Source organism: Cricetulus griseus, assembly GCF_003668045.3.
Source record: "Cricetulus griseus strain 17A/GY chromosome 1 unlocalized genomic scaffold, alternate assembly CriGri-PICRH-1.0 chr1_0, whole genome shotgun sequence".
NCBI classification, from domain to species: Eukaryota; Metazoa; Chordata; class Mammalia; order Rodentia; family Cricetidae; genus Cricetulus; species Cricetulus griseus.
In genome coordinates this window covers 204,335,039-204,354,798 of record NW_023276806.1, presented here as the reverse complement: position 1 = coordinate 204,354,798, position 19,760 = coordinate 204,335,039, and the positions used below count along the sequence as shown (strand labels likewise).

The 19,760-nt window shown below is 39.3% G+C and overlaps 1 protein-coding gene across 7 annotated transcripts in view; it reads left to right on the top strand.

The window, feature by feature from the left end:
- Ptprz1 (protein tyrosine phosphatase receptor type Z1) overlaps nt 1-19,760 on the top strand; it is a 173,755-nt gene that overhangs the window by 37,821 nt on the left and 116,174 nt on the right. For all 7 annotated transcript variants that reach the window (XM_035450950.1, XM_027389969.2, XM_035450951.1 and 4 more), the window contains exon 2: nt 9,088-9,153. In XM_035450950.1, coding sequence (XP_035306841.1) covers nt 9,088-9,153 — 66 coding nt within the window. The remainder of the gene's footprint in view (nt 1-9,087; nt 9,154-19,760) is intronic.

The window sequence follows — 19,760 nt, the reverse complement described above, 5'->3', positions numbered from 1 at the left end:
TGCCTATTGAGACTTGTGTGTATTTTCCTCAGGTTAACTTAAAATTTGTTTCATCTGTGCATGCAATTGCCTGTGAATAAAGATTAGTTTTTATTGTTAAAGCCAAAAAGAGAAGTTAAAATGGGTTTCAATGTTCTTTACATAGTCCTTAGAATAGGTATTCATCTTCAATTTGTCTGGTTATAGATTCTGACATTGATTCAAAGTGTAAATGCACTAAACTAAAAAGAAAACTTATTCAGTCTCATCAAATATATGCAAATCATAAGAATACATGAAAAGATTAAAATCATAATGGCCAATTATGGTTTCTGCCCTCTACAGTTGCCACAGCATGAGAATTTTGAAAACATAATCTTAATGGCTTGCATAGCATGAACATTACATAATTTAAATATCTCATTTTCACATACACATACTTGACAGTAACTAGCTCTTATTTGCAGTGATATCAATATCTTGGCACAAAATACTTGTTCTCTCTCCTGTTAGTTTTTTAAGATATATGATTACTGTATTTGGAGAACAGACTACTAAAGGTTTATTGTTGTGTGTCTGTTGACTAAACTCACACTTTCTCAGTTTTGGTGCTGGCCCTGGGATGCTCTCCAGCATCATTTTATGCAAGATCTCACAGCAGCCAAGAACTCTCCAGATAGGCTAGGCCAGCAGGGCAGTGAGCCCCAGAGATCCACATGTGGTCACCCTCTCAGGACTGAGATTGTAAGTGCATTGTCACAATTGGCTTTTTAAAAAAGACACAAGTTCTGGAGAAGAAACTTGGGTCCATGTTCTTACAATGAAAGTTTTTACCAACTGAGCCCACTTCCCCTTACCAGTTCCTAGTAGATCTATTCTATCTGCAGGTTTTTTTCCCCTCTGTTCATATTTTGCTCTTGTTGGTGTGTAGAAATTTATGCTTTGAATATAAATATTATAAAAATTAACATCTCTCTATATATAAAAGTGCCTTCTAAGTTTTTTTTTTTTTTTTTTGATGCTGCTCCTGGCATTCACAGCATTAGGCAGAGAAGCTTCTCTTTGCAGGGTGGTGATGCTTGTTACAGAGACTGATAATGTGCTGAGAGTTAAGTAACTAATGGATACTAAGTCCTAAATAGAACACCTTTATCACCCTCTTCAAGGCTCAGGGACCATCATTTAAGAAGTCATGGAAATAATGTAAGAGCCTGTGGGGAAAGGAGAGGAGTGTTCTGGAATGCTATCTTCTAGACATGACAAGGTTGCTGTACTCAAGAACTCAGAGTAGCTCTGATAACCTGTTCAAGACTGAGCCTGTCAAAGTGAAGTATATCTGCCCCCTTAACAAAACAACAGTAGCAGCTTCCCCCACTATGGCTTATGACCTTCTTAGCAATGAGCTATTGAATCAGTTAATACTACTGATCATGAATTCCCTTCTGTGGAGTGTTACGATATATCTTTCCACCAAAAGCTGCTGAGCCCTGCTGCCATGTATGTGGTCTCCGCCAGCTGCCCGAGTTCTTCCCCACAAATGGATGGACAAAAATAATACAGAGATATATTAGGTACAAAGCTGCTTGGCCAATGACTAGGATTCTCATCTGTTAGCTCAGTCTCAATTATCATAAATCTATATATTTTATAAGACATATCTTATCAGATGCCTTATTGGCGTCCCTCCTTGCCAGTGGATCACATTGCACTGCTGGAGGAAGAGTGGAGAGGAAAAGGGGAACTTCCTGTTTCTCCTTGTTTAAATATGAGTCTCCTTGTATGTCACTTCCTGTATCACCCTTTCTCTACTACATTTCCCAGAATCCTCTTTGACTCCTAGTCCCGTCTAACTTGCTGTCTCATTGGCCAAACAAATACTTTATTCAATAATCAGTAAGATGAACATACACAGTACATTCCCTATCAGTGGAGTGTGTCTCAAAACCTTTATAACAGTCACGCCACTATTGCTCTAGTGGACTGTCTTGATAGGCGGGTCAGGGGTGTGCTGCTGAGACTCCACAGCTTGGAAGATTCTTGGTGACTTTTCTCCCTTGCCCAGAACCTTCTAGTGCCCTGAAAACTAAGCAGCAGTCAGTTGCAGCTTGATTTCTCCAGGTGTTTTATTGGTGTTTTGTGCTTCTTATAGGTGCCATTGTATTCTGTAGCTATTCAGACTAGTGTGCTAGTTGCTTGGTAAACCTAAGCAATCCATCATAGAATGGCACAGCAGGTGTTCTATGCTGCATTTCAGCGGAAGCATGACGACAAAAGACTGCCTGGCAGCAGCCTCATTCAGATCACTAAATAGTAAATAGTGATGCACTATTGCTGTAAAGATGATTGACAGTACATAATACCAGTGACATATGATACAAATGCAATAGCACATTTAATGCTTTATAGTCTGTTTCATGAAATTCCACCCCTAGCTGGGGAGTGATTGGCAATTGATTGCTCATTGGGGAGGAAAAGTCAGGTTTCTTCCGGGATGCAGCCCTTGAGACCATGTAACCATGCATGGTCCAGAAGGTGAGTCTATACCCATGCATATACACAAAGCACTAGGTGGACTAAATGGGCTTAACAAAGAGCATATGAATTTGGAGGGAAGGTGTGTGTTGGAAGATGGAGAAGAATTATAAGGGAGAAAATAGGGGGTGGATTTTATCGTTATATGCATGTATGAAATTCTCAAACAATAAATAAATAAAATGAGTGTGTAAGATCGTAAAATATAATTGTCTGTAAAGAAAAACAATTATGTGATTTTAAAACTACTTTGCATATATATATATATATATATATATGTATGTATGTATTTCTGACTTATCTAAAACAAGCACTCATGAGTACTTATATGATAAAGGTTATTATGAGCATGTCTTTAAATTTTAAAAATCTTCAGCTTTAGAAATATAGATGAGTCACTGGAGGTTAAAAGTGTGTGTTTAAGTATAGGAAAACACGCCACATACTCTCCAAGAAAAGTCTGTGAACATTTTGAGCTGTCACTGGGAACTGAGTAGAGGTGGCAAGCATCCTGTCTGGAAAAGCACTAGTAGTCCTCAATGTCTATGGGACAATGCAATTTAGCTGCTCACCTCTTACACTTCCTCAGTCCTAGGAGACATGTAAACATGTATACTCAGTTGGATGTGTCACTACTGAAATTAACATTAGAAAAAATGGCTCCCTTTGTTCCTTTACATTATTCTTCATGACTAATCTTTCCAAATCTTTTGTTAATTTTATCATTTGAATTTTTTTCACTGAGTTCCTCAAGTATCTACTTTTCCATCTCTTTAAGCTTACCATCTAGAAACAGGTCACGTGAACCTTAAACTTATTTTTAATCTAGAACTCCACATCATTGATAAAAAATTAAAGTGCCCTCCTGTTCAACACTGTATTTCTTCTTAAGTTTTCAGACTATAAAATTGCTTTTACGCCTCTGCAGAAGGAAGGAAACCCAGTGACTTGATCCTTCTAACACTGGAAGGCAGCTGAAGTTGAACAGCTAGAGTAGGGCCTAGTAATATATACATTTTACAAAGAAGTGTGGTTTTAGAGACTTGGGCTACATTTACAGTAATTAGTAGTAAGAAACTGTTTGGTTGATTACTATATCCTAAGCAAGCTATATTATCAGGCTGACTATAATTAGTCAAGTCATAGCCACAAATGTTGTTTGCGTATATGCTTTCATAAAAGTGAAAAGGACAGGACGCACGGTTATTAGAAACAAAGGACAGGAAAATGAGCAGAGAAAGTCTACCAGCGATCTGTTGCCCTCAAGCAGACAATTGTGTTGCTGTGACTTGCATTGAAATGATACTGAAAACTCTTTACTCGCAGGCGAATTTAATTTTACATGCAAGGTTTGCATTAGTTGGCTGCTGACATTTGATCACCTGGATAATGAATTGAAATTTCTTGTAAGAAAGAGAAAGATAATCCCAACAGGGAAGTCAGAGTGCACATCACGGTCTGAAGACGAACTGTTCCTTGTGGCCTTGTGTGTTGGCAGGTGGTGTTTTAGCTGGTGACACTGTTTTGGGAGGTTCTGGAAATGCTGGAAGGTGAGACCTGACTGGAGAAAGGAGGTCACCATCCGTGGGTCTTTTAGGTTATAGTATCCCTGGCCCTGCGGGTCTCCCTGTTTCCTGCCTACAAAGAGGGGAGCACCCTTCCTTCCACAGTCTCCCATAGTTTTGATGTTCTTCCCAAGCACATGAGGCCAGGAAACTATAGACTGAATGCTTTGACACTGGAAGTTAAAGTGACTCTTCCCTCTCTTATAGTGTCTCCGCCAGGTATTTGGTCACAGCTACGCAAATGCAGCGCCTACCACACAGAGACAATTTTACTCCTGTGTGGCATGGCCACAGGCTCTCTTTTACTGCAAGTGGTGGCTCTTCTGAAACTCTTGTTTCAAATTTAATTTTATTGTATTTCCTCAAAAGGGGATTTGTTGTATTTTCATGACAGGTAGTCATGAGAGCTGTCACTTTCAGCCTTCTTAAAAATCATTGCTTTGTAGCATCCATATGTCAAAATATTTAGTGAATAAATGCTCTGAGGTTCTGGCCCCTTGCTCAAGCTGTTACAAGTCAGCTAAACTTTTCATGGACATACTCCCAACCATGTTCACTGCAGACAAAATATTTATCTTGTTATTCCATAATCACTTTTGAGATCCTTCAAAGCATACTCAGACATGAATATAGTCAACATGCTTCCATCAATCCAATAGGCAGTATCCTTTCCCTTAAAACAGAAATCTCAGGAAAAAAGTAAGCTGAAAATTTCAGGTGGAGAGACTGAAATGTCCCCAACAATAGTTCGCTAATGATCTGTAGACTCAATGAGAGTTTGGCTTTTGGAAAGCACTGTCACTTGCCACTCCTGATATTCATCTGCTTTCTTCTCCTGGGACACCCAGTTCCTCTGTTCATGGCTTTCCTTGTGAGCCTTTCTCAAGAGCTTCCAAAATTCATTCTAATTCTTTGGCTACTTTCCCATACTCCCAGATTCTCATCACCACTGACTTCTTTCCTCCTCTGTTGAAGACCCTCAGGGATGTCTTTAAAGGTTTTGAGGTGCAGAAGTACCATCTACTGTGGCAAGTCCATCTTCAGAAATTCTATGGTTGTATTTTCCCTGGTTTCTTTTTCTGAGACTCGCTCTATTTCTCTTCTTCCTCTTTCCTATTCTGGACACTGTATGACATTAAATATGTACATATCTCTGTATGCACTGTGAGAACACTGTTCCTACAGCCTGTAGCAAGAGGCAGATATTACATATTGGTCAAGATGTAACAGATTTCAGTTAGGATAAACTAGCAATCAGAAGCGGTTTTATAATTTAAATATTTCTGCTATTTTAATAGAAAATAAGCACCTCATTTTATTTGTAAAGAGGAGGTTTAAAAATGTAAGAAAAATAGGAGTGGTAGTTATCAAAAAACTAAAGTTTAACATGCATATAAAGAGGAACAAACTTATTGTGTATATGCTTATATGTATGTTCCTATTCACACCCATATATGCTCTTTGATAGACATTTTACATTTATTTTTTATTATGTCTGTGGGTACATGCTTTCCTTGGCCCAAGTGCAGAAGTCAGAGGATGACAAGTAGGAGTTTCCTTCCACAGTGTGAGTTCCCAAGACTGAATTCAGGAGAGCATTCTTGGCAGCAAGTGCCTTTATCCACTGGGCCACTTACATTGATTCTTCAGGCAAGATTAAGATGAAGTGGATTGAAAATGAATGTTTAAAGTTATCTGAGAGAAGATAAGCCGAACCTCTTCTTTTTAAAAAGCAGGTTCAAACGTCATTTCATAAAAGAAAATATTTTCGTAACAGATTTCAGAGTAGACTTTGAAAAAGCTAATTCATATGATATTCATTTACATATATTCATGTGTACAATTCCTGAGAATTTCTCTCCTACTTGTATCATTACAAAACAGACTTAAACAGACGTAGGGTTGAAACATTTTCTCAATTGAAGCTGCCCTCCTCTGATGACTCAAGCTTGTGTAAAATGGACATAAAACTAGACAGACTTAGCAGGGGTTTTAAATGTAAAGAAATAAAAGTATAAAATCTACAGAAACTAGAATCTACAAAAATAGAAAACCACTCTATAATTTATAATTCTAGTGAACAGTAAATGTTTAAGCACTTTGATAAATTGTACTTTATGTAGGATTTACTGGCCTTCAGTGTATATCATGCCAGGAAAAAAAAAAAAAGTAGCTTAGTTCTTTTCCGTGTTCACTGGAGCTATCAATCACATCTCATCTAGCAGACCTCTCAGCGCAGTTTTCAGAGTAGGGTACTCTCTCACGCCCAAGGCCTGTGTAATTAGCATATGAATGTGTAACGGGATTATTTGAAGTAACAATTAAGGGGACAATCTATAAAGGAGCTGAAGAGAACTACCAACACCTGGGAATCTTGTATTGAAAAGGCTTTCCTAATGTATGTAATTAGAAACCAAGGACAAATGCCCATTGTGTGGTGATAAAGCCCTATAAGGAAAGCCAAAAGTTGGCTCATGTTTTGCTGTCATTCTCTGTAATGAATCGTTAAAGCAAGGGTTTTACCATTACACTTACTTCAAAGGAACCCTGGCTAAGTACAGTTTTTGCATGGTATCTGATCTTGGCAAGTCATCCAAAGGCTTCTATATGATAAAAAAAAAAAAAAACCTAACATCTAAAATAATACATGTAAGATGCAGAAGAGATTAGAAAACCATTTCTTTAGTGGGTGCAAAGTTTGAGCAAAACATCCTGCTAATTGCCAGGACAAATCACATGTCACAAATCCCCCCTCCGTAGCTGATCTGTTTTCAGTTGTGCCAGCAGACCCTGGACTGCTACATGGTTTTGCTTTGTTCTACTTCCCTTTAAGATATACAGGAATCCTGCTCAGCGACAGTACCTTAGGAAAGGCGGGGATAGCTCTTTAATCTCAGGACAGGATCAGTGAATGGGGAAGCAGAAGCTGGGCATTAGGGCTTCTGTTTTTATCAATGACTACATGTACAAATTATTTCTCTGGTGAAACAGAAAACAATTCCCCCTAAATTGTTCAAGTCCAATGATTTCTTGGTGTTTTCCAGTACCCAGGTGTATATATTCCTTTGTCTTCAGCATTTAAATTATTCTAAATAACTATCATTTGAAGAGAGCTGCATTTGAAAGTGAGCCTAATCTCACCATCAAGTAGCAAAACAAATGCATGCACAACTGTTAGCAGCAGGGTTATTGATAATGTACCAGGAATAGAAACTACCGGAGTACCCATTGGGCGACAAATGGGTAAATTAAATGGGGCATGTCTACTTTCAAAACAAAATTTTCAGGAGGCAAAGTTAAACATTCTAGATACACAGTTTTCAGGGTTATTGTGGCAGAAGAGAAAAGCCAGAGCTCAGCTGCTATGAAGTGGGAGGGGTGGGGGGTTGGGGGTGGTGGTGGTGGTGGTGGTAAGGTTTTCTAAGGACTGCTGGTAAGGTTTTCTAAGGACTGCATGGTCCTGGTGGGAAAGACTGGACAGACATCTGGGGAAAGCAGTAGTTATGTTTGCATGTTACAGACTTTGTCCACAGAAAAGATAAACTCAAGTACTTGCCATGTGCATCAAGGTCCCACTGACCCTGGTAGACGAGGATACCCTTGAGGGTTATACTCTCCAGACCTGGTTCCCAGTACTTTCGAAGTAAATTTCCAAGTTGGCTGTAGAATATTTCTGTATCTCAATAGGAAGAGTAAGATCTTAGAGTTCAGAATTTCTGCAGTAAGTCTAAGAAAAGGGAAAAAAATGGTCAACATTTAGTCAACACTGCGGGAAGTTGACCCTGACTGGGTTAGAATATGGTGAAATACTCTTTGGTGGTTAAATAAAAAATGGATAAAGTTTCAGTACATGTGTTATCATGCAGAAGTCTTGAAAACATTATATAAAATGAAGCTGATCACAAAATCATTCATTGTATAATTGTATTTACATGAAATGTTAGTCATTATTCACACATCCAGAGTAGAAAATAAAATGAAGAAATAATTTTCCTGCATTAATGAGAACACATCAGTACACAACAAGTATACATATGTGTCAATACTCAAATTAGAGCTATGTGATGAGAGCTCCATTTTTTAATAAAGAGTGTTGTTTGAGTTTATTAGTGAACTATTTGTAGCCTGTTCTGCATAAACAGTTCTGTCAGCTGCACCAGTCAGGACCCAGACACAGCCTGCAAAGGTTTCTTACACCCACCCTGAAGCTGAAACCAAGCGGTGATATTCCTGTAGTCAGGGATTAAGGGTTTATAGCACAGGAGTTAGTACCATGAACACGATCCCTGAATGCTATGATAGGTCTAGGCACATTTTGAATTACAGAGAATGAAACCCAGGGCTACTGCCCACCTTCTTCCTGTATGAATTGGGCCACATTCTCCCTAGAGCCTCTCTCCTTGGGCCATGAGAGGCAGCTACCACTTTCACATTGTTCGAAGTTTCCCACGGTCTTACCAGCACCAGGTATTTCCATTCCTTTGGGGATAAATTCCCAGACAGTGTCTAATACAACCTTTTCCCCAGTCCCATTCATACAGTAAAGATTTCAGTTTTCTCAAGACATCTCATTTCATTCTATAGTAGAAGAAAAACAAGTCTTGAACATAAGATGACCACTGGGCTCCTTTAAGCATTTATAGATGTGTGTTGGATTGTAAACCCCAAATGTTGTCAAGCAACAACATTTCTGATACTGAACTCAGAGACAAGCTGTCCTTTCAGGCCACGTCCTTCTTTGTGATATGCCTCTAAGTCACTGAAAACTTTGCCTTATCTCTGCTTGAGCTCTAGCATTCTTTAAAAGTGTTGCCTAAAGTTTTTACCAACTACTTCGAAATAGGGGTGTTGATGTTGATAATGGCGGAGGTATAATCCAACAGAGAAGTTGGGAGAGTGACATAGAAAAAAAAAGAATGTTAAATAACCACTCATGGTGTGAATAATTTGGGCAACTTGTAATTCTTAAGTTTTTCTGAAAACTAATCACTTCATTTTTTCTTGGCTCTAGATTGGGCTTATGGGTACTACAGACAACAAAGAAAACTTGTTGAAGAGATTGGCTGGTCCTATACAGGTAAGCATATTACTGACACAGTGAGAATTAACAGAAACTTTTTCTGCCTTGCATATGTTTCAAAATGTAAAAGGAATTCTTGTAGTCTAGTGCATTATTTTGGTTTACCTCCTTGTGGTCCTATTAATTATTAGGCTATAGTTGGTAGAAAAATGATTTTTAGTGGTCTTTTCCTGAGTTCAGTAGTATAGCATATTGAATAGAGCTGGGCTTAGTTCTAAGGACTTTACTTTTTTTTCTTGGGAATATGCATCACCTACCTGAGGATCAATCTTTTCATCTGTGAAAGTTGAGGGCTAGGCTGAGCATGAAGTGAGTTAATTCAGTGTAAAACACTTGCTTAGACCTTTCTTTGAATGGAAACTTCCAGTAAGTGTCAGCTGCCGTTGTAATAAAAGTGTTTGTGATTATTTTTCACCCATTTAACTAATGTTGATAACGTTAAGGGTCTTCCTTCTGCATGTCTGTGACTGAGTTCACTGAAAGCAAACTCTAAAATTATTCTGTCTGATTACCATACTTGGCTTGAATCATCATAAATATTTGAAGTGGGTTAGAAAGAATCCTAACCAGAAGTCATGATCAAAACCCTAGAGGGAAGAGAAGCTGTAGTGTTGATTGGAAGAACAGGAGAGGAATCTGGACAGATCAGACATTTGGCAACCACTTCAGATATTGTTGAACAGCGCTGTGGTCGGCCACTGATTAGACATACAAGCTGGTTGGTGAGATGAAATCAGGATAGAAGGGACTGACCATATGTCCAGCCAATCTGGGCTTGATTTTACTGCAAAAAGTGAGTATTGTTAGAAGCTGATTTTAGATAGATAGCATATTTGTATTGCTATAAAATACCTTTTTCATGTATGATTTTTATCTATTGGTTGAGTAATAAGTTTATTAATGATTATAACAAAGTACTGTTTTTTCAAAAACTCTATAATTTTATATAATTTATAGCTCTATATCTGACAACTGCAATCATTTTGAATTTATTTTCACCCGAAAGAGAAGTGTTGTGTTTTATACAGAATTGCAACTGTTTATACCTTAGCTGGGAAAGACAAATGCCAGAGAAATCATTCACTATGGCAAAATGACAACTCAATGGATTATTCTGTACAATGTCTGCTGACATCAGATTCTGGACAATGTGGAGGCAAACTGTCTCCCCAGTGCTTCTTAAACATGGCTCCTAGTAGGTTAAAAATGTTGCCTCTGAACCAGGTGGTAATGGTGCATGCCTTTAGTCCCAGCACTCAGGAGGCAGAGGCAGGTGGACTCTGGGAGTTGGAGATCAGACTGGTCTATAAGATCTAGTTCCAGGACAGCCTCTAAAGCCACAGAGAAACCCTGTCTCAAAACCACCCCCCCCCAAAAAAAGGAAAATTATTTTGGAATATTGGAGGAATCTAAGGAAAAGACTAGTGGTGAGGACATTTTATAATTGTTTACAGTTCCTACAGAGTGTAACTCTATTCTTTTGTAGCTGGGATATCAAATAGAATAAATATTTTACCCAAATGAATGTATCTCTCCCAAGAAAATCATTATTCACCACAGCATTGATCTCTTTTTAAAATTTGAATAATTAAGGTTGGCTAATGCTTCCAATGCTATGCTTATTATCCTTCCTTAAAAATAAAAATTTATGCTTACCATATAAAATTTAAAATCAAGTTTATTGTATGATTGTTAAATATAATTTTGTAGACAGCAGAAATGAATTAGTTCTGATTCCATTTGATGCTTAGACTATGTTTTGTATTGTGGTATTTGAATTTGTTGAAGTAGCTGAACTCTTCGAAAAAGATTTCTGAAAAGGTTTGTGCATAGACTATTCTACTAATAAAAGCTGCTAGCGTGACAGCGTGACATTTTTCAGTGAGAATACTGTCAGGCTACCATAAGTCATTTTAGACATGTGACACACCGAACATGATTTAAATGAAGTCATGTAAGCTGAGATTGTTTAGCAAAGATTCTATGATTGCAGTAGATGAGGTAACAGTACAAATCCCTAGTAGCTACCAGATGGGTGGAGAAACAGAGGGCGGACAAGAATTACTCTCTTAATTGTCTTTTCATGTAGATTAGAAACAACTTTTCTGTTCAGGACTGCTGCCATTGTGCTAAGAAATGACAGGGTTGCTCAATAAAGACCGTGGTCCCATTTTAAAATTAGTTGAGGAAGATACGCAAGGTGTGGTGGGAAGGCAGACTGAAAAGCTGGGAATGTCAACACTAAACCTGTTTCCATGGCTTCACTCCATGTAAGCTTTTAGAAGACAAGGTTCGCTCTCTAGTAGTATAACATTATATTTTCTTCAACAGTGAGGAAAAATACCTAACATTTTTACCTTTCATTTTTAATATTACAAATGTATAGCTCAAGATTATCCAAAGAGGTACTGGAATCTTCTTTTCACTTGGCTTATTAGGTCTTACCTAGCAAGCTTAAGCAATGATAAGATTGTTGGAAATACATGCATTTTAACTGTTCAAGTAGTCACTACTGAAATATTTCCGCTTCCTAATATTATAAATATAATATTATTTCTCTTTTAGCATTATTTAGGGAAACCTGGAATTGACTTTTTTATATGATATATTCTCAAATTTTCTTGCCTCTAAGCACCTTTTAAAAGTTAAGTTTTAGTTAAAGGGTTGCAATGGGCACAAAACAGAAAATGCAACCCCTGTGACCACTGTTGGATTTACCTGGGTACCCAGGATGAAAGAGATTTTAAGTGCTGAAATGATTCTATTTCCTGAAGAAGAATATCTTATCTTGCTGGACAAACATATAGACCAGAGATGTTACTTATAGAAAACACAGAACCACATGGGCCTTGTGATGTGGTATTTGACCAGGAATACAGTTTAGTATTTTAGACCATACACAACTCAAAGACTATCTGAATCTTTGCCGAGTAATGGCTGGCATCTGGCTTGTCTGGGTCATTTCCTGCTTCTGGAATGTCTCTTCAATGTGTTATTTCTTCTTCTTTGATCCCTTATATTTGAACTCCTTATATTAAAGAGATTGTTCATTCTCATTTCAAATGTAGTAGTGAAAAAAATCAAGTAACAGAATTGCCCCATTTCTGTCTAAAACTGCACATTTATGTGGGCAGAGAGACAAGGCTTGGGAAAAAAACAGACTAGACCTTTGGTATCACCATCCTGGAGAATGAGTCAATGGAAACAGATGAGAACATAGCAACAAGATTGTCACTTCCTACTGTGCATGGCTCACTGAGCACTCTTTATACTGACAAAGAAATATTTTGAAAAAGAAATCATTGTTATAAAATATTTTCAAAGTATCTGTCTTGTTTTAGTTAAAAGGGGCAAGGTGGTTAAGTAATATCCCCAGCTCTGTGTCTTCCCTCACTGTGGTTTGGGGTCTCTGCTAGGCTGAGTCTCAGGAGTGGATAGTAGACACTTAGAGGAGCCCGCACGACTCTCTGCATCCAGTTCTCTGCCTACGGCTGACCTATAAGGCAGAAGAGGCCGCTAATTGCTCTTCATTTCAGGTTTTTCATCTGTAAAATGTTCATACTTAATTGAATATGGATTAGATAAATGACTCCCATTGTTGCAAGAAAGCTCTTTGAGCAAGGACTGTATGCTACAAATCCAAGTGATTATTGTTTGGCAATGTCTTAACCTGAGCCCAAACAGATTGAACAAGCCTGGGCACATCTGATAATCTCACAAGAGGATTTAGAAAGAGTAGATCAGCTAAAGTGCACATTATAGGCATCTATTTCCTATGTTCTGTGTATTATTCAAAGCTTACTTAAGATAAATATTCTTGGTAGATATTTTCCCTGTGGTAAATGTGATGACTTGTCACACTTCATTGTGGAGGCTGAATAAGGTTCAGTTAATGGTATCAAACTCAGAGTTTTCTTGTACTGTATTTTCAAAAATTGCTAAAAGAGTGGAGGAGGTTACATGTTCTCATTGTCACCAAATGATAAAGATGTTAGGTAATACAAATGTTAATAAGCTCAATTTCACTATTATACTATATATACACACATCCAAACAATGCAATTGATACATACATATTTTTAATTTATTAAATACAAAACAAATAAGCCATAAAATGTTTGAAACTATTACCTAGGAGAAAGTTGGGGGTAGTAAGATATGGCTGGGGATAGCATCATAAATAATCACTGCTTATTTTGTTCGATGCCAGAACTATATTCTAGTGTGTTTTCTTCACTGTGCTAGTCGGACCTTTCACTTCTGACAAAATAATTAAGAATGCACCATTGTAAGGAAGAAGGATTTTACTGTGGCTCCTGGGTTCCCATATTTCAGCTTACACTGATTCTAGGCAAGGTAAAACCTAGTGATGACGAGAGCATGTGGCATAGGCTACTCTTTTCATGGTGGACAGAAAGGAGAAAGAGGAACATTTGGGGATCATGACCTTCAGAAGTTCATGCCTTCTTCCTCCAGATAGGTCTCATCTCCTAGTGTTCCAACTCTACCACACAGAATAGAGCCACAATCTGGTGACTACACATTCAATACATGAGCCTAAAAGGTCATTAATGTCTTTGCACCTACCCATAAAGAAAATTGCACTGATTCTCTGGTCCCGCCTTGTAGTTGCTCCTACAGACAGCAGCTAATTGAGTCAGTAGATTAGGCCAGTCCTGTGCAAACTCAAGATGAGAGGTCATGCCTGCTTCTCCTTGAGTCTGTGCTCAAACATCCTATACCATGTTTCAGGGGGGCCTCGCTTCTTACCACAATAAACTCATTTATTTCACTCTGTGTTCTTTACTCTGGAATCACCTACTTTATAAAAAGAGACACACTGGAGCAAAAATAAAAGAGAAGAGAAAACTTCATGGCTAGCCAAAACAACAACAAAATCCAAGGATAGGCCATATTTTAGATTGTCACAAGAACTGGACTGACCTAAAATCTGAGGTCAAATTTGACTACCATAATTTAACCTAGGGCATCCTAGGTGCCTTATGCATCAATTTGGACCAAATGAAAGGCTTACTTAGTTTTAATTTCCCATGTCTTCACCATGGTAACTCTGACTCTTTAAACCAAGAGTTGTCAGAGAGGGAAAAGATGAACCATACATAAATTGCTGTTTTTGTATGTTCAGAAAGGTTTTTTTTTTATTAAGTGAAGTGAAAGAGTGAGAAATGTAATCCCCAAAATGGTTTTTGAATATATTTAAATAAATTTAGGATCCAGGATGCAGAAGCTGATACAGAGGCGATGGAGCGGAGCTGCTTACTGGTTTGTGTGCCATGCTTTACTCATTCCACCATTTTATAGAACCCAGGACCAGCCAACTAGGGATGGCACCATCCATCCTGGGCTAGGCCCTTACCCATTAATCACTAGTTAAGAAAACACCTTACAGCTGCATCTCAAGGAGGTATTTCCTCCACTGAGGCTCCTTCTCCTGATGACTCTAGCTTGTGTCAAGTTGACACCCAAAACTAGCCAGTAACCTAGGGGGTTGCTCTTCAACTTTCTAAGTTCTGATGATAAATGGAACAAGATCTCACACCCAGGCATCAGAAACTCAACAGGGAAGACTTTCTAGTCAATTACCCCGAATGATTAATCTATGAATTCTGAACATCCATGTTATTTTTCCTGATACCCACTGTAAGTGCCAGTTGGTATGTGTTTTTCATGAAGAAACATTCTCATTTAAGATAAGCTTGTTTATCTTACTATATGTGTGTTTGAGTATGTATATTAGTTGGAATTCTTTTAGCCTCCAGAAGTAATTGCTACTAATGTCTTCTGTTGGAGAAAACATAACAAAAACTGTATCTTAACACAGAAACCCTTTCCATGGGGCAGTAGAGAAGACAGTGGCTTGATCATGAGGTGATGAAGAATATGTGGTAGCATCAAAGAAAGTCTCTCCAAGAGATTGCAAAGGACTCTACCATTCACAATCAAGCAAACATTAGATCCATGTTTTTCTTTTCTTTTCTTTTTTATTAGAAAGAAAATTATTTTACATGTCAATCCCAGCTCCCTCTCCCTCCCCTCCTCTCCTGCCACCCCCAACTAACACCCTACCCATCCCATACCCTTTCTGCTCCCCAGGAAGGGTGAGGCCTTCCATAGGGGGTCTTCAAAGTCTGTCATATTCTTTGGGATAGGGCTTAGGCCAACCCGCTTGTATCTAGGCTCAGGGAGTATCCCTCCATGTGGGGTGGGCTCCCCATTTCTGTGGTAGCAATAAGTACTGATCCATTACAAGAGGCCCCATAGACTTTCAAGGTCTCCTCACTGTCACCCACATACAGGGGGACTATATCAGTCCCATACTGGTTTCCCAGCTATCAGTCTGGGGACCAAGAGTTTTCCCTTGTTCAGGTCAGATGTTTCTGTGGGTTTCACCAGTCTGGTATGGACTCCTTTGCTCATCAGTCCTCCTTCTCTGCATCTGGATTTCAGTTCAATTCAAGGTTTAGCTATGGGTGTCTGCTTCTACTTCCACCAGCTGCTGGATGAAGGCTATATGATGGCATATGTATTAGTCATCAATCTCATTATCAGGAGAAGGCATTTAAGGTAGCCTCTGCTCTGTTGCTTAGATTGTTAGTTGGTGTCATCTTTGTAGCTCTCCAGACATTTCCCCAGTGCCTAATTTCTCTTTAAACTTATAATGTCTCCCTCTATTTAGATCCATGTTTTCAACATAAAAGAAAATTAGTCTTCATATAGGAAGACTTGACTGTCATTTTGGTCATAGGCTATTCATTCAGTATTACACTGCAATTGGATGTTGACAGATTGGCTCTCTTTAGAGGAAAAACATTAAGATTGGTGCAAGGGGCTTACAGAAGTTGGGCTCTTGTCTTTCTATGGAAATTCGGAGAGTGTTGTTAGAGTCAGTGATATAACTAGGCGTCTGCATATCAGAAAGATGGTTCCAGAGTCCTAAAGGAAGATAGTCTGTGTCTTAAGCTGACAAAAGATTAGCCTATCTGATATTTATAAGGACTTGACATGCATTACAAAAAGCATCATTATAAAGTACTTAACAATGATCCATTTGGGGAACGTTCTCTTCTTATTTTCAACAGGAGTGATTAAGCCTCATCTTATTGTTTGTCTATACTTTAAATTACCCTTCCTGACAGTCCCAGAGCCTCTCACTCTATGTACTGCTCTCTGCCATTGCTTTTATCTCACTAGCAGTTTGTAGATATTGTCCCAGGCTATTGTATTATAATTAAGTCCATGGGACAAGAGAAAGCATCCATCTATGGGGCCATTTTCTTTACTGCATTTCTCTGTCTAAAACAGAGCCTCACCTATTGTAGGTACCCAATGCATATTTACTAATTAGTAGTCTGTCTACCTCTGTGTCACTGGGGACACATAATAATTTCATCTTGGAAAAAATGTGACCACTGATTTTAGTCAACTACCCCAGATCCTCCTAACAACAGAAGGGATATACAACAAATAAATAAATACATACATATTGTGGAGTGACTATTTGTGAAGCAACTAAATACAATTTGCAGAGAACCAGAAAAGAAAAAAAAAGTATGCATTTTGTAGACCTTTGCAACCAGGAAACAGTGGCACACCCCTTGAATTAATGCCAAAGGGAAATCTAAGCATGGTGTGTGCCATACTAGATAGCTTATAACTTGCAGGTAGATGGCTTATCTAGTCTTTACATGCATTGTTCCCATCTTTACATGTCTTATGCATGTCTCTAGAATGTAAGATCTTCTGGCAGCACCCTTTTCTAATAAATTTTGCATGTTTTTTCATTTCCAAATTCCCTGGGGTTTTGTACGTTTTTATCAGCTGCATTTGTGCATATAACCCACTCAGCTTTCTGTTGCTGAAATGTTTAGCTTAATCATCTGGTATTAGAATGCAAAGGAGTCAGCATCTGATCACTTCCCCAGCCTTGCTCCCTTCCTTAATGGCATTCCCACCTCATTAACAGAGGAAATGTAAAGTGTTGAGGTCATTAGTTTGATCAGTATTCATAAGATAGATACCAGGAGCCAGAAACTGCAGGACATCAGGGAGGCAGTGTGTGGAAGCAGTCCACAGTGTGCAAACAGTGTAACAGTGAGATTTTGAAAGAGTGATCTATGCCACAGTGGTAGACTGTGGCAGCACCGTGTCTGTAGGCTCCAGAATAGCCTGCGTAGTTCAGTTTAAATGGCTGGAGAAAGGGAATTTAAATGAGACAGAGAACAAGCTGCAGTCCTATTAGTATTATGAAGGAGAGGCCGCTGTACTGACCTACAGGGGAGAGAGGAATCTCCAGACCCCATCCCCTACTATACCCTCCCTGACTTTTGACCCAAACTAGGAACATGAGATATGAATTCTCTGCATAATCCTTATTCTAGTTAGAATTCTAGGTAACTCTACATTTTTATTGTCAATGACCTAAACTTTTAGTCACTGACATTTGTGTCTAACAGATGCTTGGACTGATTTTATACCAACATTTTAATTGGTAAACTAGCTAGTAGAAGAAGAAAGTAAGAGAAAGGACAACAGAAAAGAAGTCTTACATGCTCCCAAAGTGGGAGGATTTCAAGTAGACAGTTCTAATGGGCATGTCTCACATCTCTGCAGGGAGTTCACTGTGAGATGCTAATTACTGGCTTGGGTGTATTCTAACAGAGCAGGATTAGTGGATGTCCCTTTACTGGTTTACCTGGTAGGAAGAGTATATGCTGTAGAGTTGATCTAATTGCTCAACTTCAAATCTGGTTTCCACCTTTCCCTTTTAAATTCATGTTCCATAATCATCATAAATGCCTACTCCAAAGGGATTGACATAGTTAAGTGAGTCTGTATTCCCAAAGCACTTAGAAATAGTGCCTGGCATGCATAAAGTACCCAAGGAAGTTAATAAAGTCACCATAAATCTCTAATACTCAGTAATTGTCTTGGACCAGGTTTTGTTTTGTTTTGTTTTGTTTTGTTTTGTTTTGTTTTGTTTTGAGACAGGGTTTCTCTGTGTAGCTTTGGAGCCTGTCCACTCACCCTGGAGACCATGCTGGCCTCGAACTCACAGAGACCCGCCTGCCTCTGCCTCCTGAGTGCTGGGATTAAAGGCATGTGCCACCAACGCCTGGCCGGACCAGGTTGTTTTTAAGGCACAGATATTATTAAAATAGTCTATGTTTTTTTTTTCAGTTCAGATCCCTTCAGTTGTGGCTGGAGAGATGATGGCTCAGTGTGCAAAGTTCTTGCTGTGCAAGAATGAGGACCAGGGTTTGTAACGATAAATAAAATAGAAAGGCCAAGTGGGTACGTATCAGCAAGCCCTGCCAGGGTATGCCACTAAGCAAGCATGCCATGTGCAACAGAGTTAGTGCAAAAGGTTTATAGGGGGAGAGGGAGAGAGTGAAACTCGGTGTTGGAGTGGGGAATATGATAGAGGCAGGCAGGCAGGCAGACAGACAGACAGACAGACAGACTGGGGAAGAAACAAGAGGAGGAAGAGAGGCAAGAGGCAAGAGAAGAGGAAGAGCAAGAGAGAAAAGAAGCGGCAAAGAAGAGAAAGAGACAAGAGAGCAAGCTGTGCACTGGTGGGCATTTTAAAGGGTACACGTGTCACTTAGCTGGCTGTGGAAAGGCACCTGGTGACAGGGGATGACGTAACTGTTTTGGCGGCAGAGACAGGCTGCTGCTGCAGTGGAAACTAACCGGGTTCAGATCCCAGCCCCTATGGAGAAATTAAGTGGGCAGCATGCACCTGAATCCCAGTGCTAGGGAGGCAGGCACACAGATAGATCTTGGGGACTTGTTGGTCTGTCATACTAACCCAGACTCTAAGTTCTGGATTTAGTTAGAGACCATAGCTCAAAAATTGAAGTGGAGAGTGATATAGACACCTGATCCTACTTCTGGTCTCTATAAATGAATGGGTATGGAAGTATGCTCATATAACACATACACAGACACACACATATCTACTGGGTAGGGGAGTGTGCTCACATAACACACACACACACACACACACACACACACACACACACACACACACACACTGGGTAGGAGAGTGGTGCTGATGTAACACACACACTGGGTAGGGGAGTATGCTCATGTAACACACACACACACACACACACACACACACACACACACACACACACACACACTCATGTTCCCTTTCTTTTCCCCCATTACTCACAGAATAATAAAATGGATTCCTCAGCACAGTGTGTCAGATACTGGTTGGAAGGATGTATTTCCAGGCCACCTATGCTTTGCCAGCCCTCACAATTGCTTTTCACTATGCCTGCTGTACTGTCAGCACCTTTGAGAGCAGGACTCCAACTCTAGCGATTCCTGATGTCTTGCCTGAGTAGCCCCTTCATGTGATGCTTTCCTGTCTCTCGTCTCCTATCCTGAGAAGACCCCCGTTGCTCTACTGTTCCATCACTGCGCCCTCTTCGTTGCAACAGTGACATGGCTAGTTGCACACTGCATACCTGTGCCTCTCTTCAGAGAGTTAGACCTATAGTGTGCTCAGCCTAGGTGAATACAAGTAATGAACAAAGCCACTAAGCCCAAGCTCCTGGTTTTACAAAAGAAGA